Genomic DNA, 25367 nt, shown 5'->3' with positions numbered 1-25367 from the left:
CATTTGATGAAATTTTAAAATGCCATAATATAGACCCAACGCTTGGAATAATTTAATGATCTACTGAACTGTATAATTGATCTCTGCTTTAAAAATAATTAAAAAGAGATCAGCCTATAATAACCTATAATTGTTTGTCTATAGTTGAAACAGATATTGATGTATAGCTAGTTTACCGATGAATGGTAAATAAAATTGCTATTTGTAATGATAATAAGGGGTTAAGGGTAAATAAAAGATTAACATATGAAGGATTAAACTTGGGGGATAACTCTCTTCTATTGTTAAGGCCAAACATACTTTTAAAAATACATAATATCAAGGATATTGATATCTCAATTTTTCAGACATTATTGTCTAGCTAATTTACCGAATAATGGTAAAAAGGAGGCTTTTGTAAACTATTCATTCCATGGATCTTTGGGTAAATAAATGATCAACGTATGAAGCATTTAAAAGGGGGGATATCTCTCTTATATTGTTAAGGCCATACATACGTTTAAATAAAACAAGGATATTGATATATCAAGTAGATGATGGTAAAATGCCATGGTTAGGTATAATAAAAGGTTTTATGTAAAGGTTTTCTCAGCTATTGAATGAAATTTGAACAGGATGAAAGAAGATTGCTGGAAGCAAGGGTTTAAAAATGTTCTCACAGATAAACTGAGAGTTTTTTAGGTTCCTTGAATGGGAACTTAAGGTTCGACAGGCAAAGGATCAGTAAGCAGGCTAGCTATGACGAACATTTTATAACTACAAAACCGCTCAAGGACGAACTGGAACTGGAACTCGAAACACAGGCAACACAGACGAGACGTCACAGAAGCAACAAACAAACAAACAAGCAAACAAAAAGAGGTAAACGACTCAAAGACTCACCTGAAATGGCAGATGCAGTGGGGCAGGATTCTTCTGGCGGCTGTTGTTTGTCGATGGTTAGAGCCTTAGGAACTTCAACTGGAGGAGGATGTCGCTGCTGGTCGTGGGTCATCACAGTGGTGGCTGCCGTCTCATAAGCGGAGCTATTGCCATTGGCCGAGGAGGATGGGGGATCACCAGGTGGTCGATTCCTTCTCCGACTGGGCGATGGTGAACTGGAGCTGGAGGAGTCGTCCCGCCCACTATGATGCAATTTTGGCGGCGGCGGAGAGTGTCCGGCGGAACTTTGGCGACTGGCAGAGCGCGTGGTGCGCGTTATGAATCTGCGAAGGCGTTTCAAATTACTTTATTTATTTTGTTCACTTTTTTAAGGGGGGTTTGCCATAAGCAGTATTTAGTTAATTTAATATTTACACGGAAATAAACACGCGATGAGGAGGTAGAACACACACCAAAACAAAACGGGAAACGAGATCCAAGATCCGTCAGATAGAAAGATACAAAGATACAACTCGATGCGAGAGTTCCGCTAAATGCGGCACGGCTAGACGGCAGCAAACACGCTCGGCAACTGCCGGCGGTTCGTTCAGCAAACACAGTGGAAACCCACGGAGCGGCTTTTTTTTTGTTGGTTTTTTGGGTTTTGCTGCTTGGTATCTTGCAGATACACACAGCCCAAATACAGCAACAAAGTCACTCCGACGTACAACGAAAAATCACTCAAAAAGCGAAAAAGAGAGCGCCGACCAAATTCGCACATTTACGCCAGGTAGCAAGCAGCGGTATTCGTCAGATACGAGATACAAGATACAAGATACAATTCCCGGCCGTCAAAGAACACAAAGCGTAACAAGTCTGTTATTGTTATGAATTGGTGTGACTATTGCACGCATGCGCAGCAGCAACAGGCACTCTACTCTATGTGCGCAGGTAGCTCTAAAAGTATCTCAAGCAAAAGTATCTCAAAGTCTGCCCCATGTAAATGATATATACACTTCCTCATCCCGCTGACAATGCACATCTTTTGCCCATACAAAGATCTGTTTAGCGAGCGAGTGAAGAATTTTGCAGCTTGTCGCAGACATTCAATCAAGCGCAAGACTTCGTCTAGCTGTTCGTTTTGTCTACACAAAGAAAAAATACAATGATGATGACTACTTATTATTATTATTTCAATTAAATATTAAATCATAATATTTAATACTATACATTTTAAATTGCATGATTTAGTATTAGAATATTTTTATAATTGTGGAAATCATTAAATTCTACAATAATTCCAATTTGATTTAAATGCAATTGACTTAAGTTTTAATTCAATTTAATTTTTCACGTATTCCCATATTCATATGAAACGTTTTTAAAAATTTTAATATTTTCAAATTTTAATTAACTAAAAACTGCAGTGCATGAAAATCAAAGCGAAAATTATCTATACTCAGTAGAAAATATTTAGAATTAAACAAGGTATTCTTAAAATTTTGCATCGCAAAGACATGACAATTAAAAAATGATCTACAATTTTAGACATTTTTTATCTAAGGCAGTTGCAATAAAATTAAAAATCATCAATTAATAAGCTATTTTATTATATTAAAATTAATTTTATAATTTCATTTCATATCAACCTCCTTTTTTTCCTGTGTGTATCTGTGTGTTTTTATGTTTTTTTTCCCCAGGTAGACAGTCTGCACATTTAAATGTCGCGACGCATCAATGTCACTTCTTTTTGCTTTATGTACTTTATGATGTCTCGTGCCTGGCAATCATATGGACACAAAGACACAATATCTTACAGCCCGTCCTTGTATAGAGGTAGGGCATGATCATATCGATCGTCAACACACCGAAAATTTTCACGGGGGAGTGATATTCTAGTCTCCAGAAAATAGGTTAGCGGATTAACCCAAAAGAAAACAATGTGTCTGACTTTAGGAAAATATTTTGATGAGAAAAACCTCAGATAATTGAAAAGGAAAACGGATATTCCTATTTATAAATATGGTTTTAGGAGTTAAAGATATTCACTTTTTAGAGACTAGACAGTTTTGTCAGTAAGCCAAATGACTTATATAGTTATTAAAAGATTATCTCAGATGGCTTAAGTTGGTTATATTATTTTAAAATAAAAATAGTCAACATTCAATTGAACTGTCTGGACATGTAAAATTGTTTTGTGGGTTTACTTTAATACAATTTTTCAGTAAAATATATACAAAGAAATAAAGAAGTCGATTTCATTGGAACTACAAACAAAACTGGGCGGATTATAATTGTTTTTAGATTTTGTTACAGTAATTTCAGCAATCAACCTTTAGGTTGGACTTCCTAGAACCCCATTTTCAAGGGTATCCCCCGGTTCTTCAGTGGACTGCCTTCAATCTCTGCTTTGATCATCATTATGATCATCATTTTTTCACAGCTTTTAGTTTTATATTCTTGATGGTTGACGACTTTGCCCGTCCGTCAAATGGAAATTTCCATAAATTGTATAAATTGCTAGTGACACATATGACGTAGTATCTGCGCTATTGGATGTCCGAGAACTTTCCAACCCGTTGGGGAAAAACTCGGCGAAAAAAAATGAAAAGTGATAATAACCAGTTTTGAGGAGGCTGCTTTTTTTTGGTTTCTTCACGTTTTTTTTTTTTGGCTACAGCTGCGTTGAAAGCGAAACCAGGACTAGACTATTGACGATCTGGGCCATTAAATGGATACCCAAGCAGGCGCAGCAGGTGATCGGATGACGGTGTTGACACCACAAAAAACGGTGCCTCAGCCCCAGATAAATTCCACACTTAATTACCTTGCATTCAAATTTTTTCTCTTCAAGATTCTACATTGAATGCATTTTTAGAAAATTGTCTCGAAGAGCCAAACTACCACTCTTCTTTTCCACTCTTCATTTCTTTTATGCTGTGGCGGCTGTTTGTTTTTTTATGAGGCATTTTTGTAGCGAAAGCCTATTGGAAAAACTTGTCGCTAGAGTTTCGGGTTTGGCTGTGAAACAGGTGCTTTCTACGCCGGATTTCTTTTGGGAGAAGAAGAAGGAGGAGTTGAGGTTGGGGGTCATTTCTTTGGAGACAAGCAACCACATTCGCTTTGATATATCACATTATAATTGATGGAACTGAAGACCGGCTGCCTCGGCGAATTGCACTCTCCACGCATTGATGCGATTGCCGAAGATGTCGCCGCTGCGATACGATCCCAAAACCCAAGAGCCAAGACCATTCCCAATCCCAACCCCAAAACAATGGACCACGTAACACCCGACAGAGGGGAGGGGGGAAAATATAAAAAGGCGAACAATACACGGATTTCGTTTGTTAACAAGCCCCCTGCCTCTGTGAATCTCGATTTGTTTGGGGGCCCGGCTTAAAGACAGCCGCCAAAGCCGCATTGTATAACACGACGTCGAACAATATGGGTGAAGATAGCATAAAAATAATATATATATATATAAACCATATGGGGAGCCGCTCTTTACAACAAGAAAAAGGTGGTCCACAATACATGCAATTTGTTTTGATTGTGCACCAAGGATTATGTCGAGGGAACAGCCTAAAAACGGATTAGACCCACAGAGTTGGAGAGAGTTTAACTTCGTTGCAAGATGCAGCTTTAATGTGTCCATAAAATGAGATATGCTACACACAACCAAAATCGCATTATATTTGCTGGTTAATCAGGCACAACTTCCGAGAACAAAACGCTTTCACCCTCAACGGTAATCAGCTTGATGACACCTGAGTAATTTCAATCAAAGCACACACAATCACAGTGGCGGTCAACAAAATAGCACCTTAATAAAAGAAACTATTCAAGATACTTATTTAAATATGTGACTTTAGATGGCTTTAGATGGACCTCAATTTTAATTGTTAATTCTTACTTTTTAATATTATTTAAATTTGAAACTTTTTAAATATTTTTTAATTTTTTTTTCTTTAACATCACTTTTAATTACCTTAAAACTGATTATAAAAATGTAAAAATATTTCAATAATCAGAATAAAAAATTCTGGGGGTTTGGGTGGTACCATTAATTAAGCTACCAGTAAGCTACTTTTTAAACATACGATTTAAAATAGGCCGGTATTTTAGTTGCTAATTCTTTATTTTTAAATTAAATTTCAATCGTAAAAAAATGTTTTAAAATCATAAAAAAAACTGCTTTTATCAAATTGAAGATGAGCTTGCTGTACTAACTTATAAAATAATTATAATAAATATTATAATATATATTAAAGTGCTGATTTTAATATTACTACTATATTTATATTCAGTGTTTCTACTTGATTGACCGCCACTGTGCATCGAAGCGTAATTAAGCAGCTTGAAATAACAACATATGGGGGTTAGTGGGGCGCCCAGCACCTGGCTGAAATCAGGACAAGCTATCCTTGGCTAACGACAGGCAAAAAGAAGCTAATTATGCGCGTAATTGCTCCCGTAACAGATAGATTAACATCTAGGGGATGGGTGAAAGGAATTTAAAGGCAGGTGGACACCATGCGGGGAAGGGTTCTATCCGGCTTACCTGCGCGCATTGGTGGCCTGATGATGATGAGACTTGGGTTCTACTGGCAATGATTGATGTGCATGCTCGAGATGATCGGGTGGTTGTTCTTGGTGGTCTGCTTCGGGATCTGAATAGTGGTGGTGCTGGTGGTCATGATGGTGGTGGCCATTTTCCCCATTCACTAGCTGCGTTCCCGAGCTGAGCTCCCGGCTCCAGCGCTCCAAAGTGTCGTAGACATCACCCTGATCAAATTGGGTGGTACTATCGCAGTCTTCGATATCCAGATCATGATCGTACAGGGTATTCACAATGGCCGATAGTGGTATTTTAGGTGGTTCCACGAACAAACGCTCTGTGTTCACGGGCTCGCCAGCATCGTAGTTCTGGACACTCTGCGATGCAGATGGTATGCTACGCGATGAGGGTTCCAAACTCTTAGCCAGTCGAAGATTCAGTCGATGGGAGGTGGCTGGTGAGAGGTCATGCGAGGCGGCTGCTGCTGCTGCTGCTCCTCCATCTTCCGGTGGCAGTGAAGTGGCCTTGGCACTCAAATTGGTGACCTTGCGACTGGAGTGCAGCGCTCGCAGTGATCCCTCATCATCATCGGTGCTGCTGCTGCTGCTGTTGCTGCTGCCCGCAGGCAACTCCTTGGTTGCTCCTGTGACAAGATGATGTTGCTGCTTGGGATTGCTGCCAGTGCCGCCCGAATTGCCGCCGCTCATCGGGGGATTGAGGTAGTGATGGTGGAGGGGCCAAAACGTCGCCAGCTTGTCGGTTGTTGGCGGCTTAGGTTGCTGCTGATCCTTCAGATCCCTTTGATCCTTGAGCTCCTCGTTGCTGCTGCTGCTGCTGCTGTTCTGCAGATTCTTCTCCTTGCATATTATGTCGTAGAGAGCGCTGATGGGTCGCGATTCACTGCGCACGCGCACCGCTCTTTTGGAACGACTCTGGAAACGCTGCTTGTGCCGGCTATTCCGACCGGATACGGATCCGGATCCGCTGGGATTCACTACGGGTGTTGGTGATGGACTAGCCTGTTCTACAGGTGGGTTACAACTACTACTGATGGTGGTGGTGGTGGTGCTGGTAGATGTGATGGGGGAGTGACTAACACCTTCTCGGCTGTTCGTATTCAGTTCACCTTTGGTAGGGCTCACAGATCCCTGAGAGTATCTGAAGTAGCGTCCCTCGCTGCCGGTTCTCAGCTGATTCGGATTCTGATTCCGGCGTAGCAATCTTGTGTGATTGTCGCTGGACGCAGAGTCGCCACGAAAAAATGTTCCCCTAGCCTGAAGATGGGTATTGCTTATGGCCAATGGTGGATCCTTGGTGGCCGTGGAGCTCTTGGGAAACGAACGCTGCTCCACCAACTGTGTACTTGGTGTGCTATAAACACTGCGATAGTTCTCATTCAAGGCCCCCACATCCGATGCATTCGGGGTGTGTATTTTCAGCTGAAGATCCGTGTAATAAGCCGGCGTGGTGTGGTGATGAAAGTGCGGATGCTGACCACGATAACCACTCTTCTGAGAACTGGAATCCTCCGAATTGGTGGTCGTCTGCTGCTTTGGTTGCTTCTGTGTTTGCAGTTTCTGTGACTCAGTTGGCTGGCAGCTAGTTTTTTTGGCAGTGGCAGGTGCTGTGGATAAGTCACTTGAGGCCGCAATGGTTTCTGCAAACAGAAGAGAAAAAAAAGAACCATCAGTAAGAGTGGACTTAACGAAAAGTAATCTTAACTGGTTTCCCCTAATCGGGTTTCCGCCTAATGCAGCTAGATGTCCCCTTAACTGGGAATTATTACACTTGGCAAAAGCAACAAATTATAAATATTTAACTGGGAATGATTTTTGAAAAAGGCCAAACATTAAGTTACTTAATACTTTTTTAAATGTATAATTACAAAATTATTTTTTAATTGAATATATCTTATATATCAATTTTTTGTACAAGTGCACTGTTCTTCCCTCTTTCACCTCGTGTGTTTGCTTTTCTAATTCACTTTTTCCGCACCGCACTTGGCGCGTAAAAAAAGCAAATCTTGGCAGCAATTAAATTGCACCTGAGCACACGGATTAATATATTGCATGCTCTACAGCCTTCCCAAAACGCCCCCTCATCTTGGGTAGCCGCTGCCCCCCGAAACACCTAAAGCCCCCAAGAACCCCTCCCACTAAACACCCACAACCATGTCAAGGTGAGGTGAGGGTTGCCTGCTTTTTATAGCCAAGCATCTGCTGCTCTGGCAATGAGTGCAGTTTTTCGTGGGCTTCGTACTTTTGGCAGTGACTGTAAATGTAAATGCAAATCTCATTTGACAACTGCCAAGGCTTAAGCGATTAGTTATGCTCTCTGTGCGGCGGGGGAAAATAAGGAAGCACACACACGAGAGCCTAATTAATCTTATATATGGGAGGGAACTCAAACGAAAAATCTCGAATTTTGTTACACAAAGTAATGCAATTTGATTATTTTGTTCGACAGCTGCTGCGCACATTTCAAATACCAAGAGCCAAAATGGAATTTCACGAATGTGCACAAATAAAATACAAGACTACTTTTTTTGGCCAAATGTTGAGCAAATGAAAGAGCTCAGCGAATTTTTGGTGTCTAATTTATTATGACAGGCAGTCAAAAATGAAAAAATATTATACAAATACAATTAACAGACAAATAAGAAAGAGATGGAGCGAGTGAGAAGCGATCTTTGGGATATTTGTCCAGCAATTACGAATGCCCAGTGAAATTCAAATATTGAAACAGTTAGCACATCTCGAGAGGGCAAATAGAAATAAAGCCGCAACCGCATATCTTATCAGAAGACGAGAGCAAACAGCCACAAAGCAAAAGTCAATTTGTAGATCGCGAAAAATCTACAAAAAAAAAAAAATAGGTTTTGAGGTAGGAAAAACATAGCTTGCAATTAAGTAAACATTGCAAAAATAGTTATTTAACGAGGTTAAAATATTGTAATAGCTAATGATGTATCGAACCTAAGCCACAAATATTTCACTTATATATTGCAATTTCAAATAATAGTAAAGCTGAATTAATATCTGTTTTTATTGAGCTTTTTGTTGTTATTCATTAATAGCCTTTTTAAAATATTTGTAAAAAACATACAATCAATAAACAATTAAGAATCTTCGTTAAGTGAGTGGTAATTTTTTATTAATCAACTAAAAATTTGTAATTCAATTAATTGAAAAAAACAGTCAAGTGTTGGCGAGAATTTGTCATAGTTTAGTCCCAGTGGTCCCTCGCCAATTCCAATCAGCGGTTAAAGGGCTTGTTTAAGCCCCTACTGCCTCTTTTTGGGGTCACAACATCCCACGCTCAATTAAGAATTAACAATAACAATATGTTGCCAAGCGCCAATCCCCAGTCTCAACATATTGTTCTTTTCTTTTTTTGGGTTCTCTTAATTGATTGAAATGTGTTTTTTGCTTCTTATTTTTTGTCGTAAATACATTTTTGTCTAAATTCTTTTGAACAAAATCGCATGGGACTTTTCGTTGCCTCTATTTTTTTTTACCTGATAAACTTTTCTGGGCCAAGTCAAGTGCAAAGAATACATTATAATTGGCAATTGTATGGCAAACCGTATAAAGACAACAAATCTGGTGGGAGGTGCGCACGTGTTTTTGCAATTTTCAAAGAATCGCAAATGTCATGAGGCATATATATAGTTCACTGAATCAAAAGCTTTCATTACAATCTAATAAAAATGTTGACTCGATGTTTGATGCAAACAAATGTTGAGTTTATGGGAAAAATATAAACTTTTTTCCCTGCCTGTAGGACAAAGAATCTGAGAACAAGAATATTGAACTCAAAAGGTAAACACAAGACTTTTGCACACACACCTCTCGCTAACTTATCGCTACCCAATTTCCTTTCCGGAAAAAACAAAAATAATTGAAAGCAAATATTCGCTTGGGGATTTTGTTTTGCCCACACGATATATTTAAAAATAACAAGACGAAAATTGCATTCAGGATGACAATGGCCAGAGAGTTGAATGTACACAGAAGTCTTATAAAGGCTTCTCGCTTATGGAAAATGGATCATAACGTGTGCTAAAAACATTTTATATTCACCCAAAAAAATATAATATTTCTGAATGCATTTACGCAATGGCTAAATCTGGTCATAAACAAATTGAAAATGAAAATCTTGCTTAAGGCAAGTTGCCAGCGTGGGATTCTCCAACGTATATGAATGGGTTGCATGCCAAAAGCCAAATTCAAACCAGAAAAATAAATAAACCAAGTCGCTTGGCACGTTGCCTTATGGGTTATACTACAAAAAACTATGATTTGCAAACAGCTTTGGCGAAAAGATAGCCATACAGCGAAACTTTAACTTAAGTCAATTATTCAGAGTAAAAACAGCTGGGAGTTCGAGTTCGTGTTAACAAAATGCTTCCAGGGACAATAGCAATTACAGCACATGAGCAATAACAACAAAAGTGCTGTTAACGTTTTTGCGGCTTCGTTGCGTTGAATTACCAAACGCTTCTGTGTGTGGCAGCCAACTAGCCAACTGATTGATCGATTGGCTCTTGTCTTCTTGCTTCTTACGTCTTGTGCCGCAGTGCCAGGTTGCATAATTAATAAGGGGAGAGGGCACACGAGCACGGGCTCGGGCTTAAACTTGCTGCAAAAATATCATATTGTCAAGGCAATCCCAGTCGGTGGCAGAGCAGATAAAAACGTGCACTTAGCGAAAACTTGGCTTAAGAGCAAAGTTTTTAAATAAAAGATTTATAATATAAACTTTTTTAATTTGTACGAACGTTTTTTTCCCTTAATTGAGCTGTGAAATCACAAAGTTTAATAAGTTTCTGTGGAGATCACTATGATATAAGATGAACCCTTTCCCTTTGAAAACAACTTCAAATCTCCTTAGTTTTTTTTAATGTATTCAAACAGTATTATAAACTTTTAAAAAATTATGTTTTAAAAAAAGAAAGCTCCTCCTAGCCATTTATCAATTAAATTAAGGCATTTTAAGTAAAAGCCATTTTTTTTAGGTAATGTACACAGAAAAGCCAACCAATGCATATAAATAAGTATATGTGGCTGCAAGAGAAAAAAAAAAAGTACAAAAAAGGCAGAAGTTGAATCAATATTGAGGAAAAAACTGCATTTTACAGAAGTGGCTGCCCGTCTCGCTGTTTATATTTTACAGTTTGCTGTTTGCCACAGAGGCAGCAAAATGTTGCAACGTTGTTTGGGATTATTTTTAAATGCAAGGGCAAACTGCCCACGACGAAGAAGAATCCCACTTCTTGCCCCCGCCGCACTGCCTTACTTTTTTATGCAATAAACACACATTTAATTATCAACAGGCAAGCCAGAAAACCTCTTATCGAAATCGGTCATAAAGTGGCACCCGAGTTCTTTTTGATGGGCTTCTGAGGAGAGAATCTTGGGAAACTTTTGACGAGTGCAGCAGCATCAAATTGTGTAATTTCATGTTTGGCAATCAAAAGCAGTTAAAAGAACGCCGGGGAATCCGTTGATGGATGTGGATATGTGTGTGGGAGCCTGGCAGGAAATTGGGTTAAATAAAGTTCTTGAACGTGTGATGAGAGGGAAGTGGATAATAAGCCAAGGGATTCGCTTTTAAAAGGTCTTCAAATGGATAACATTATACGAGTGACCTTCAATAAAGCTTGAGTCAACTTGGTAATCGAAAACCTTAGGTTTTTTTAATCTTTGTATTCTTCTGAAAAGTATCTTAAAGACCATTTCTTACTTGTTGTTTCTCATTGCCATGTATCGCACTCTAAATGAGTAACTTGATAATTGATTATTATCGAATTGCTATATTTAGATCATTTTATGATGCTTAATTTATCATTTTATGATATTTAGCTATATATCAACAAACCAAGGATAAACAAGCAATGCAAAAATTTTATTACCACTGAATATAAACTTTATATAATATATTAAAGCTTATAAGAATTAAATTCCCCGCAAATTTTTACTTTACAAATGCAAACAAATGATGATTAATGTTCCTGAACGACTCATAATGTTGTAATCAAATACCTTACAGACGGTTGTCAATCTACCAACCAAATCGGATCAAATTTAAGACTCATAGTAAATCATTTAAGGTAAATCATCCCAGATACAAATTAATTCCCCCAAATTAAAATACTTTATTGATCGTCATCGGCATAAAGCGGCTTGGCCTAAGAATCTACATCGTTTATTCTGTCCCTTTGATTGGATAACAGGTCGTATAGACAAATGACCTCTGATTGAAGCAACTTTATAAGCAGGTCCGAGACCCCTCTCCTTAGCACTTAAGCCCTTTACAATCAAATAAAATGGCCATACATCAAGACTTACAGAGGGAAAGAGAGAAATATGTAAAAACAATCGAAATAAATAAAATAGAGGCAACAATCAAGGGTAAAACAAAGGAACACACCGCACACACCATAGACAAATGACACAATCTTTCTGGGTCCGGGTTCGGTTAACTTGTCTGGCTTTATCACAAACTTTGTAAAAAACTGCAGACAATAAAGGGGTTGGGGCAGTTGAAAAAAAAAAAACGAAAGACAATACTCCAGCAACAATTTGTTGGTAAACAATGGCAATACAAATCATTAACAGTTATTAAACAATAATCCAGTGGAAAAAAGGTGTATTTTCAGGAAATAACCGAGATAGCTGGACAACTGTTTGGCTGGTCGACGCCAGCGTTTAAAAATAACATATTGGAATGAAAATTGATTCTTTCGGGGCAGAGTCTAAAAACTGGCAAAGCTAGCAGGGCACTGGGAAAATAAAATCAAGTAAAAGCCAAATTTTTAAGAAACTAACAAGTATTTTGATTATTTATTTTCAAAGTGAAAAAGCTGTTTCTTGTAAAATTAAAGTTAACAACATTTAATTGATGGTTACTCAAATGTTAATATATTTTTATCAATTTTATTGCACATTGATTTTCAAAGGCATTTTTGCTTTCAATTTGGATTACACATTTTGCAAAACAATTAGTCAAAACTAAACTCGTTTTTATAGTAAATTTGAATTTAAGAATATATATTTTGTAGTGGTTTTAAAGTGTTTATGACTTCATCAATATTATTTAACATAGTCTATTTTTTGCCTACAAATTTTTTCTTTCAGTGTATAGATTACACATGGAAAACAAAGCGAATTTAAAGTTGGAACTCTAAGAGATTAGAGAATGATTCACATGGCTGAAATTCCCTTTAAAGGGTATTTATATCGTTAATTCACTCAATTAAAAGTGCAAATATATTTTGCCAGCGCACTGCATATCTTATATATGCGATCTTTCGGATTAGAGAATGATTTTAGCTGCCTAAAAATAGTACTATGGGATATTTACTTGATTATTTTACTTATTTTGAGCAGCAAATTATTATTTAATTGCTTTTGAGGGCAGAATTTATCATAGATTTTCCATAGATATGGGAATGATGAAATTAACTTCCCTATAAAGGGTAACCCCCAGTTAACTAATTCTTTACCACCCGCAAATTTATCTCATAAAGGTCGGGCATATCTGACAGATATCCGCTATCAACTGGAAATATTTTCCAGAATGTATAGATACTAACTGCGATATCGAGGAATATCCATAGTGCCGCTGCTCCTGCTACCGTTTAGATGGTATGGCCGGTATTTTTCGGGGCTGTCCAGATTGAGAACACCCTCGCGTATCAGACACTCCTTGAGGGCCAGCATTTTGTCAACCTGGCTAAAATTGGCCCACACCTTTTAAAATAAAAAAACGCGGTCGTCTAGCTTCTTTCTTAGATCTTCTTGCGGATTTTCTTATTTTATTTTAGAAAGTAAGACACACGCTTCAAGTGTTTATTTTGTGTAAAAGCGAAACGTTGCTGGGGACTTTTTATCTATTTTTTTTTTTTGGGTTTTCAGCAGCGAGGAGGCTGCACTTGAGGCGAAAATAGAAAAGCGCTTTTCACTTGCGTCAACGTTACAACAAGAGACACTCGACGTGTCGTCTTCGTTTCGCTGTTGTTTGAGCGATTTTCTCGTATTTTTCTTTTTTTGTATATTTTGTATATTTTTCCAATGGTTGCCGTCCGTCTCGGCGCTAAACGATTTTGCGACTGAGCGGCGAGCTGCGAGCGCTAGACAAAAGTATCTAGAACTCAGAGCTGCCTGACTGTGTGCTGTGCTGCGTTTTCATTCTTTATCTTTTACTCGGCGAAGCAAAAGAATTAAAACAAAAACCGAGCAAGTTCCGTGCTCGTGTGTCTGTGAGTATCTACGTGCCCCGAGAATTTGTGTATCTGTGTATTTCGACTTTGTATCTGTATCTGTGTCTCTGAGAGCTGTGAGTAGAAGAAGCGAAATCAAAACAAAATAACCAAAACAAAACGAAAAACGTGCTGCAACGGTAACTGCCACAAGGCGTGAAAAGCCAAAGATGCCGGAGATGGAATGGAAATGGACACGGGTGGCGGGGAGCGGGTAAGGGGGAAAAGCTGGAAAACTCAGCTGCTGAGATGCAAGTGTTGAGTGCCACAGCGAGGAAAAAAACAAAAGAAGCACAGCAGATCGATGGGTCAGTCGAGTAATTGCGGCACAGTGAAAATGGTGAGCGTTATCCTTTTATCCAATTCAAAAATTTTCAAATAATATAAAATATATAAAAATAAACAAAATAATTGGGAAATGTTTTCTATAGAATTTCTACATTTACAATGTCAACATTTACATATATTAAAAAATTTTAAAAACTTTTAATATTTTATATCTAGAACAACACAAAGTTATTGAAAACTTTTGATTATTTTAAACAATATTATAGACTATGTGTTACTTTTTTGTTTAAGCCTTTTTTTATTATTCAAAGTTATCCATGTATATATAGGAAATATCTTAGACTTGTTTATTTAAAGTGTGATTTAATTTCTAGTTTTTTCTCTTATACAATTAATTGCAACACAGATCTTAAACCATCGCACGTGCCACTGTGGCACTCTGCGGAATTGCAACGAGACCAACTGCAGATGGCGGGCCTTGTCACCATGCCACACCAACAACCCAGCAGCAATCCAATTCAAGCATCGGCACAACCTGGGGAATTGGCCAGAAAAAGCAGGTGGGGTTCGGAAGGGGAAACAGGAGGGAAAACAGGGAGCATCGTGTCTGCTCCACATGATGGGTAAATAGCACCAGCTACTAGAAAACAAAGCTCATTAAACGGCCAGAGAGCCAAAGCCAGAAACAGAAACAGAATTGCGCCAGTGGTATAATCTGGTTTATGAGGTTGGCCAACGGTAAATGCAGCATGTTTTCGGGGGGGACGAGGGGCGGGGTGCGTGGCAGGGGGAGGGGGAGGGGAGTGGGCTAAGCGGGATGCAAGAGCGGACACTAATGAGTGCGTGCCATAATTGGCGTGGCCCAGCTTGGAGGATGCGTTGGTTCAACTGCCAACTGGAATTGTGGCAACCTGTTTGCGAACAACCTGACGTATACTTAATATTCCGAAAACGGCACAGGCTCCATTACCACTAAAAAGCCAACGAAAATATTAATTTTTATTTTGTGCACCAAGAAAAATATTGACATAAATTTTTAGTCTGTGTTTTCAACTGCAAAATAATTTGAATTACCATTTTAAGCTTCATTTGCGTTAGCATTTAAACTAAAAATTATTTTCTTATGTAAAAATTACACCAGTTTTATAGAAAATAAATGAAGAAAGTAGCAGATTTTTGTTTGGTAATTTTAAAATTATTCAAAATCGAAATTATGTTAAAAATTATTTTGAGTGGTATGTATTGTTGTGTATTATTGAAAATGAAAAAACCAGTAGATTTTAGTTTGCTAATATTCATAAATATAATTAATACACATTTAAAAACTACCAATTATAAACCACAAATGACTCTAAAATTAAAAAGCTATTACCCAAATTTTTAAAAGATTTTTCTTGAGAGTGCATAGACTGCACAGAAAATTTTACTTTTGGCAAGCTTGATTTTAAACCTGTGTGACACGGAAGTTTTACGCCATTTTTCTCTTTTTTTTTGTGGATTTGCTATAGTGTGTTGGTGTGTGTGGGGCATATGGCAAATGTCAAGCGGTTTTGTGCTTGAACTTTGACCTCCCTTGTCCCCCCAATAATATTAGCATGTAAGCGAGGGCAACTTCGCTCTCCCTCTCCCTCTCACTCTCTCTCTCCCGCTCGAAGCGTAAGATTTTCACAATTACTATATTAATTTTGATGGCAAACCAAGGCGAAACTAGGCGTATGCGCAATCTCGTAGCTTGAGCACGTGCCTCTGGGGTCAACTTGGAGTGACGTGACCTCTCATACACACACCACCACCACCAATAATCCCATGGAGATATCGCATCAAAGCCTCAGCCGTCAGCTAATTGAGTTTCGCTTTTAGCGAGCAAAACAAAAACTTCCGCAGTGGGTGTCAATTTATTTAGTATTTTATATATGTACACTATATAACAAAAGAGCGAGAAAAGTAGCGAAAACTTCCTGCCACTTAAGCCCCTGACAAATTGAAACCGGTAAGCGCCACCCAGCATCGGTTGCATCTTGATTTATTAAGCGAAATCATTATGTTTTCAATCAGTAATTTGTGTCCCGTGTGTTTAGATCTCTGATTGTGCTGGCTCTCGTTTGTCGGCCCACTCATATTCTTGCCTGCTCATTTCCGTAATGAGTTTGCACTCCGAGTTGTTCCTTATTCTACGTTTTCATTACACCCGCTACAAGTGGATTTTTACTCATTTTACAGCACAGGTAAAAATAATAATATTATTGTAATAAAACTGTTGGAAAATAATGTGACAATATAATTACACTTGTAAGAAAAATGTGTAATAAAAAAAAAAACAAATTTATAAGGCAAAAAAAAAATTTACTTATTAAAAACTTTGTATTTTATTGAGTACGTACTTGGCACCCAATGAATTTACCTTTTTACAATACATATACATCAAAAATATATTTTATAAAGTTTGATCATAGTTAACCTATTAAAGTCTTAGTTTTTATTTTTTCTGGGTTCTAATTACTATTAATTTTCCAAGAACTGTCTGTATTGAACTCGCATCACCCCACTCATGGCCAAATGCTGCAAGTTGTTTTTCTTTTGCCAGTATTTACTTTTTGTTGTCTCGTTATCTCGCACTGTTGTTGAACATTTATGATGTAAACACGCGCAAAGAAATGGGGGGCGAATAAGCTGTCCATCAGAGGGGAAAATGTACATGCAATGTGGCTAGTTAATTAATTAATTATTAATTCTGAGATTACTCCGCCCGCCAGGGAGTTGAGTACGTCAGGGATGTGAGCGACAGTCGAGATTTTTCGCATCTCATGACGCATGGTTTATGCCAATAATTCGGTTTTATTAATATGCAGAATACGTGTCGTATGATTGATGCTCCTGCGAAACGCAGTCGCATAATTGAATAATGCATCATACAGGGTCTGTTCTATAACTCATGTGATGTCAACTGACAAACATATAAGCTCACTGAGAATATTATTTTTTATGTATAAAATTGCCTGAGTAAAAAACATTTCTTAAGGTGGCATTCTTTTGAAAAATGCATTAATAATATCATATAATCTTAAAGAAAATTGAAAAGGTATAAAAAGAAAGCATTTAAATCTGTAAGCCCTGTTTTTTTTTTATTCTAAAATTTATTCCTTAAGATAAAGTTATTTACTAGAAGTACCCACAAATTAAGATAGATTTTATTATGGCTTTTTTTTGGGGCTATATCCTCATGTATCCACTGGCGGACATAAACACAAAGAAGTCGAGCCACAAGCCAAGTGAGGACGAGACCAAACAAACCATAAAAGTGTTTGCTTTTTGGTTTATCGACCTTTTCATCCATCATTGGCTTCGCCCTTTCCACTTGCAGTTTCACAGCCACTGGGAAATGGGGAAAAATAGCAGAAAAATGGGGGAAAATGTGGAAAACATTTAGTGGTGCAGCCACAGAACGCATTATTTAGCAATGAAAGTGGATTAGTTGCGAGCACACCTGATGCCACCTGACCGCATGCAACCTACTTTTACTTGTGAAGGAGGTGGGCGGCTGCATGGAAAACCATGTCAATATTTGCCACGCCCATTTAACCAGTTTAAAAGGCGTCATGATAAAAGCAGCTACAGGATGCAGGTGCACAGGAAAAAATAGAGTTATTATTAGAGAATTATTAAAAAATAAATAAGCAAACATTTACTATTGATAATACAGTATTTGTTGTGATACTATAATTGCTCAACTTAAAAACTTCTGAAAATAAAATAAACCATTTGCCCTTGACGATCCTTAAATTTTTCTTTCCCTGTTGAACCACATTAAAGCTCGCATAGAACCCCAGCGCAGGAGCAGGTTTTTTTCATAGCGTGTGGGTGGAGTGGCTTCAAATGGAAAGTGGGCAAAGACAAGGTCGCAGGTGGGCCGTTCTGATAACACTTTCTGCGCTGTCAATGCTGGATGGAGTGAAATATTGGACGTGGCTGCGGGACAAATAATCTTACCCATCAAATGCCACTCGGGTTGCCGGCCAGCGGGCAAATTTCTTGGCCATCATTCAGATTGGACAGGCAGCGCCGCCTTATAAGCTGTCATTGCAAATGCCTGCGTTGTTCGCACTTTGGCGCAATTAGCACTGACAATTAAACCAGAACAAGAATGAGCAATGAGCAATGGGATTGTGTGTACATACAATGTACATACGTTGTAGAGACGGTGGAGAACTGCACTTAAACCGACACAGAGCGACACAAATGCAGTTGCCATGACAGGCGACTGGAAAAGTAAATTAGCTAGAGCGAAAAAAAAATGAAAAAAATAAAACGAGGGAAAAGCGAACAACTCAGACCGAGGAAGCAGCGACTTGGTAAAGAAATAACTTGATCAACAACGTTAAAGCATAATTGCGCAGTGCCATTTAATCACAATTAAATTATATTTAATTTGCGGCGCGTGGCAAGAGCAGAAGCATTCTAGAACAGACAACCAGGATATTGAGGAAAAGTCGACGAGGGAAGCTACTGCAAATTGCAGCTTAATGTTAATTTGCGCTTCCTCTGCAGTTTTTACTCCTCAATGATTGGTTTTGTTAGAAAAAAGGGTACAGAAAGAAAAAATCAAAACATATCCGGTATATATTTTTAGTTTTAAAATATATATTTTCAATAATAGTTAAATTTAATTGTTTCTGTTAATTTGAGTTATCTATCCAGTTTTCACTTCTCAATAAATGGTTTTATTAAAAAGGGAACACAGAAGAAAAACAAAAAAACATATTGGTTATATATTTTTGATTTCAAAAAATTTAATTTTGTGTCAATGTAGTATTAATTTCCTTCTGTTTATAATTCTTTTATACTCAACACTTTGAATTGAAACACAAAACTTTTATAAACACAATTATTATGGTATGTTAAATTGTGTAGCATTACGTTAAGATACAAATTTGTTGGAAAATAGGTTTTTTTAAAGTACAGCTTAAAGCTGAAATTTCTGTTAATGAACTCCAAGCTGGAAATCAGCATTTATTTTACCTTGAATTCCCCCTATATAATCCGCTGTGCTATTTGCAGATAAGAAATCGCCTTTGCTGATAACTCCAGCACACAAATGATGCTGATGATGACGATCATTCCTGGCATTTAACCGCAGACAGTAAAAACCCGAAAACACACACTTTTCCTTTTAAGAATTTTAAATTTATTCGTTTTTCTCAAAAAAAAGAGCTGCGTAAACTGAGTAAACAGGTTTTTATTGTGGGCGCCGGAAGTAAATTGTGGTACTTTTTCATTTCGACATTTTTTGTTTTGTTTTGCAAGTCTAGGGATTAAATATCTTTATTTGTGGGCGGCTTTAAATGTATTTTGCATAGGCCAATGGTGTTGAATAAATAATAAATCATTGAGAGAGTGCAGGAAATTTACATATAAATGTCTGTGGCAAAATACAGATTTCGTCTACATTTTAATTATAAACTAAATTGTTTTTAATCAAGTAGAGATATGATTTCAGATTTTGCCATGAAAGAACCTTCCATTGTCGCACCATTTGACATGCAAAAAAGGCAGATAAAGTGGCTAAACCCAAACAAGTAATGATGTCATTATTGGTTCGGTTTATTTATCCATGAAATTGGTGTGCCCGCCCTAACAGAAAACAATAAAAGTCTTATCTAGGAAGGCGCTTTGTTGGCTGACAATATTTTTATTTTCGTTTTTTGCAACGTTTCGAGTATTAGGGTCAAGTTTGCCTTTACACATTTATTTCTTTATTTTGTTGATATTACCATCACCATTTCGCGTTATATTTTTCTTTCTTATTTTTCGCTTTTCTAGGCGTTTTTCCCCTTGAGTGTGAGCTGTCTTTTGTTGCTTTCAATTGAAATTTCAGCGTCAATGCACGTTGCAAATTACGTGGCCCTTGAAGGTGACAGAAATGCATTTTGTGATGACTAGACATTCTAATGCACTCGCAAAAAAAGGAAAGTACTGGAAAACATTTTTAAAAAAAGGCTTACATTTTCCAAACTTATGAGATTTTAGATTAAATTGATTTAACTTTCCAGAAAATATAATATAATTGAATAAAAATGTTTTGGTCAAGAGCCACAAGTTAACTACTAAAAACAATATCGCTAATTGTATCAGCTCTAAAAAAAGTGAATGAATCGCAAATTAAATTGGAAATCACGAGTAGATAGCAAAACCGTTTGCAAAATGATTCATGAATGCAAGCGAATCTGTTGCAATTGAAGCTGCGCCTGGGAAAATGATCACAGAAATGCGAAAATCAAATTTGATTGTTTGCAAATTGAATTAGGGTGCTGCTAAATAACACGATAATTGACTTGTGATGAAGCCGACCGCTGATGTCATGGGCTGCAGAGTTGGTTTCCCCTGGGCCAAGTTTATAGCGTTTGTGTGAACGAACCAATTCCCCCGTTTGCTTAATATTCTCTCCAACATTTTCCCACGACCATGCATAAATTTAAGTCGCCGATAAAACCATTCAAGATTGTCAATTAGAAACAGTGCGAAATGAACACTTTTCCATAAACGGAGATCCACACATAATTGATTGATCAAAAAACTAAAATTTATATGCAAATGCTGCCAATTACGAAGCGTTAAAAAACACAAATCTGAAATCAAAGCAGTTAAGCAATATAGATGCCCCGAAAGAGTAAAACAAAACAAAGACAGAGGGAAAAGAAAACCGAAAAAAGAGTAAACAACAAATATGCAAATTTTAAATGCAGCTTCATTTTATTATGCTTGAATAATTGTGAGTGGAAATTTGAATGCAATCCAAAAAGAAGATGGGAAGTAAAAGAGATTGTTTTTAAATTAATTAACAAGGCATGACATAATAATCAAACTCGAACACAGACAGCAAAAAGATATCCGCTCCGTCAAGATATAAAAAATATGAATAATCTGATTGAGTTTTTTTGTTAACACCCAACCAAAAAAAAAAAGGGAGAAAGCTAATGAGTATTAATGTTACCAAGATTCACACTGTAATTATGGTTGGTCTAGGAAAAACTCTGTAAATGTGGGAAAAAAATTAGGCAAAAAGGTTACTAGCTGGCCGAAAGAAAAAAGGAAAATGTAACTCGGCCATTTTTGCACTTTTTACAGCCACTCAGGTTGCTGTTATTAATGAAGGTCATTCGGAACTTTTTTTTTAAGAAATAATAGGATAAAGATATTGATAAATTTCACATAAATATGTTGGAGTTATTTAGAGTGCTTGATAATTTACAGAACAAATATTAAATATATTTTCTTTTATTTTTGAATTTTCTGAATTAATCCAACTTCTGACTTTAAGACATATTAACTGTGAGCGCCTAGTAAATTCTTCTTTATGTTATTCCTTGAAGCAAAGTTTGATATTTGTGGCGCCTCTAACAATCACCATTAGCTTCATCACAAGTTGTTTGCGTGGGCTCTTTTTGATGTCCAATGTCGCATATTGAGTTGAAAGTTTGCCAACTGTGCCCAAGTTCCGTCGGAGGGATGCAGAATGCAATATGAAAGTTATGCTTGCAATGCACTTACTAAAAGGGGGTTTGTGGGTTGAGAGGTGGCCCAGGGGCTTAGTGTGCCAAATAGTTTCGGAAGGGTAGTGAAAATATGCAGGCAGGCGGAAGTGCAAGTATGGAATTCAATTATTGCTAAGTGCCCGAGAGCCGGAGAGCTTTAAAGGCAGAAATAATAGTACGCCCATGTTTATGGGGCTCTTAGCATTGAGAGTTGTGTAATCCAAATGCGGTTACAGCATATGCTTTTAAAAACATGACGATGTTGTCCATTATCACTTCATATTACACCGATTAAAGGGCTGGTTCGTCCTTCAATTTGTAATCCCATTCCGTTTTTCGAACCTCATTCATATAGCTGTCAAAGAAAAGTTCATTAACAACCCTTGGAACCCAATAGCCACCCTCCTGATTTTCCCATTTTCCTATAAAACGAGACGAAAGAGCTGTCAAAAATAGTATACCTCACACACAGGGACAAAAGAGGAGGCCACAAAGGGCAAACCAAGCTGAAAAGTATCTTTCGTAGTCGCAGTATCTTTGGATGCCACCATTGACAAAGGCTGTTGCTGTTGTCGCCTGAATCAAGAATCACGGGTGAGTGCACACGAAAAACGCTGGCCAAAAATGGCTGTCAACCGAAATTCGTTGAGCTCTGTCACCTGACAGGCGATCCTGTCGTGACCCGCTGTCCTTCGCCATCAACAGAAGTAGTAGTAGTCCTCAATGGGCCCCGAGTGCTTATGGCACATTTATCCCTTCCCCCATATACGATATTTGTTTTGTTTGTTTACTTAATAGACGTAAGGGCTTGAGCTCTGCTGTGTACATTATTGACAGACAGAGTCTAAAGGCTCGAAGGACGGCACAAGGAGAAAACAATGTCCCTTAACCAAATGTTGCAAACAGAAAGATAAATCTAGAAAAGTCGGAATTTAAACTTTTCCATTTAGAAGTCAGACTTGTTTCTTGGCAACACAGAATAAAAATACAGTTGTAAACAAAAATTCAATAAGTTGAAGTTAACGTGAATTTGTTAACCCTTAATTTTGTACAGAATCTTTACTTTAAATCTAGGTTTTCAATGATTAAAAGACGTTTGATACAATATTTTTGATATAAAATTAATTATGTAGAAATTTTATAAAACATTTAACTTACAATTACGATGAAAGTTCTATAAACAAACAAATTATTTTAAGGAAAAGTATTTATAATTCCCGATCTTTGAGATTATGATATGAAATGGATAAAATCAATCATGTAATTATATTATATATTTAAATGGGTTATATAACTAATATTAATGTGCTTTTAAATTCGTTATTTTTTGGCCAAGTGCAAGGACAACTAAGGGGATTCCACTGACGCAGCCTGACATTTGTTACAATCGGCGGCGAGTGGTGGGTGGTAAAAGTGGGCGGTGGTGCTGGGCAAAAGGATGAGTGGGCTTTCGTCAGTCAATTGAGCTGACAGCTCACAGGAAGTAAACGAGGGGAAAGGAAATTCCAGCGGACGGAAGACACACTCACTGAGGCGACAGTTTAACATAGAATTTTAAGGGCTAGCGGCGGGGGTGGGCCATTCCATTTGCTGACGTTGAAAAGTCGCGCATTTTGTAAATGCTATTTACGGATTTATCGATCGAATTAGTACGCCAAAGTGCTGGTAAACGAAGCACGCTTTCCAAATTGCCTTTATTTGTAATGCAATCGAAATTAATCAATGAAAGTGAACTGTCTAATGACTTTTGACATTTCCTTATTCTGTCGACAAAAACCGTCAATCTATTCTTCCTTAAGCATTACTCATACGTCACGTTGTCGTCACATATATCCCCACTTTTGTTAGCCGATGATGGCGACAGGAAAATTCCGCCAATTAAGTCGGGCAGAAAAAATCACAAGAATGAGATTTATTAAGCGTAAGCAAATGCGAATAAAAACGAATAAATTTTTGTTTGTCATAAAACAGGAGGGGATAAGTCGCGAATGAAGGTCACCACCGCGTTGTATTGGCCATGGCAATAGCCGAGATAAAGTGGGTGGGCGGGTGCTGAGCAAGACATGAAGGTTATTCTTGGAAAGAAAGATAGCACCAACCAACTCTGAAAGTCAAGAAGAGCATTTTAGTGGGGAAGCAAGTAGTAGGGTGACCTTTAAGGCGCTGCAATGGATACCAGAGAAACTTTTGACTTTGGCCATGGCCAGATATGAAAGTAAAAGGTCGCACTTTGTTAGTGATTAACTTTAAGAAACCCCACATCTAAAACCACATGTTATTTACACTTTGATTAAAATACAGATTACCAGAGAAGTAATTGCGAGTCTTTTGCTAATAAAATGTTATGGGTGCAGAATATAATATTTAAATCAGAAACTTTCAATTTTGACAAGGTAAAAAGTTCGAGTACCTAAAATTCAACCACCCACAAGTGAAACCAAATTTTCTTAATTAAAAAAACCACCTACAATGAAAAAAATAGTTAAGTACAGATGGTCATCTGTAATAAAATAAATAACAAATAAAAAGTTTGGTTATAAAAATTGAAGTTTCTTATCTTTATTTTTTCAATGATATATTCCTAGAACTTAAATTTCTACCACAAATTTTTAATTTTGCAAAGCCATAGGTTCGAATATTGTCAAAGAAATATTAAATTAAAAACCCCAACAAACCACATTTTTCTAAATTTAGGAACGCCCCCACACACAAAGTGAAAGAAAGAAAGACTAGAAAAAAGTACTGTGATTAAATAAACGAAAATTAAATGTATTACGGTTAATTATTGACTTGGTTGTGGCTTGGAATAATTAAGCAGAGCAGTGCTGCGTTTCCAAAAGCCAGATACAGATACATTTACGTATAGATAGAAAGATACATTTCAAACTAACAACCGCGGTAGTACAATTTTATGGCATTTCGCTGATGGCTGCACAAAATAGTATTTTGTGCTGCGTTTTTGCCAAAGCCAGATGAACAATTAACGCGCTCAGGGGCCACACAAATTGCAGTTGAAAGTCCGCCATAAAGCTAACCGCCAACAACCTTTAACAGCCAACGGCAAAAAAAACAACGAATTCCTTGCATTTTGTAATGGTACAAATAAATTCTAATGATGGCGAATAATGAGCGGCATTTTTCGGAAAATCGTTGCGGAAAATTTGATTTGCAGTTGGGCATTGTGCAATGCAAACAATACAAAATAACCTTCAAAAATAAGTACGAATTCCATGGAAATCGAAAAGATAAAGGCTTACGGAAATTGCAAAAACCAAAAAATATTTGCAGAAATATAAAAGCCGACAATTATGTATATTCTTCTTAATAATGGAATCATGTTTCTCGCTAAATAATCCATTTACAATGGGCCAAATATAACAATGGAAGAAAAGGTTAATTGTTTGCGTTTAAAAGCTCAATAAACATCGAATTGACAATTATTTTGTATTTATATTGTAGGAATAATAAATGACGCTGTTATTTTGTTAAGGAAATTTAAATCAAAAAATTTTTTTTTCATTTGGTTGACAATGAAAGTATATTAAATAAATACGTTATATAATATAATAATCAACATAATTATGTTAACTTTTCACAATAGATGATATCTGTAAACAAAGAAATGTTTTTTGTCCTTAATATACGTGTAGTAACAAAAAATCCCTTAATAACCTGGAATTTTCTAAACACAAAAGCCATGAAGGAAACCGACCAAAAACCGAAACTTTCGAAAATTAAACTGCAATCGGTTAAATGCAGTTGAATGTTGGTTTTTGCCATGGCAACAACATTAACAACAAACAAAATAGGAACAATAATAGTAACAATACCAGTGCAAGCAACAACAAACAACAGTAAAGCAACA

The 25367-nt window shown here is 37.1% G+C and overlaps 1 protein-coding gene across 19 annotated transcripts in view; it reads right to left on the bottom strand.

Annotated features, from left to right (window-relative positions):
- The window catches only part of LOC128259244 (supervillin), a 138095-nt gene that overhangs the window by 63453 nt on the left and 49275 nt on the right, over positions 1-25367 (bottom strand). For 13 of the 19 annotated variants that reach the window (XM_052991505.1, XM_052991503.1, XM_052991504.1 and 10 more), the window contains 2 exons: positions 5426-7079; positions 883-1205 (listed from right to left, as the gene is read on the bottom strand). In XM_052991505.1, coding sequence (XP_052847465.1) covers positions 883-1205; positions 5426-7079 — 1977 coding nt within the window. Of the gene's footprint in view, positions 1-882; positions 1206-1296; positions 1466-5425; positions 7080-13019; positions 13453-25367 lie in introns of those variants that run through there. The other 6 variants (XM_052991528.1, XM_052991527.1, XM_052991514.1 and 3 more) reach the window with 4 other exon arrangements.

Source organism: Drosophila gunungcola, assembly GCF_025200985.1.
Source record: "Drosophila gunungcola strain Sukarami chromosome 3L unlocalized genomic scaffold, Dgunungcola_SK_2 000005F, whole genome shotgun sequence".
NCBI classification, from domain to species: Eukaryota; Metazoa; Arthropoda; class Insecta; order Diptera; family Drosophilidae; genus Drosophila; species Drosophila gunungcola.
Note: the sequence above shows the minus strand (reverse complement) of the source record. Positions and strands in the feature narration are given on the sequence as shown.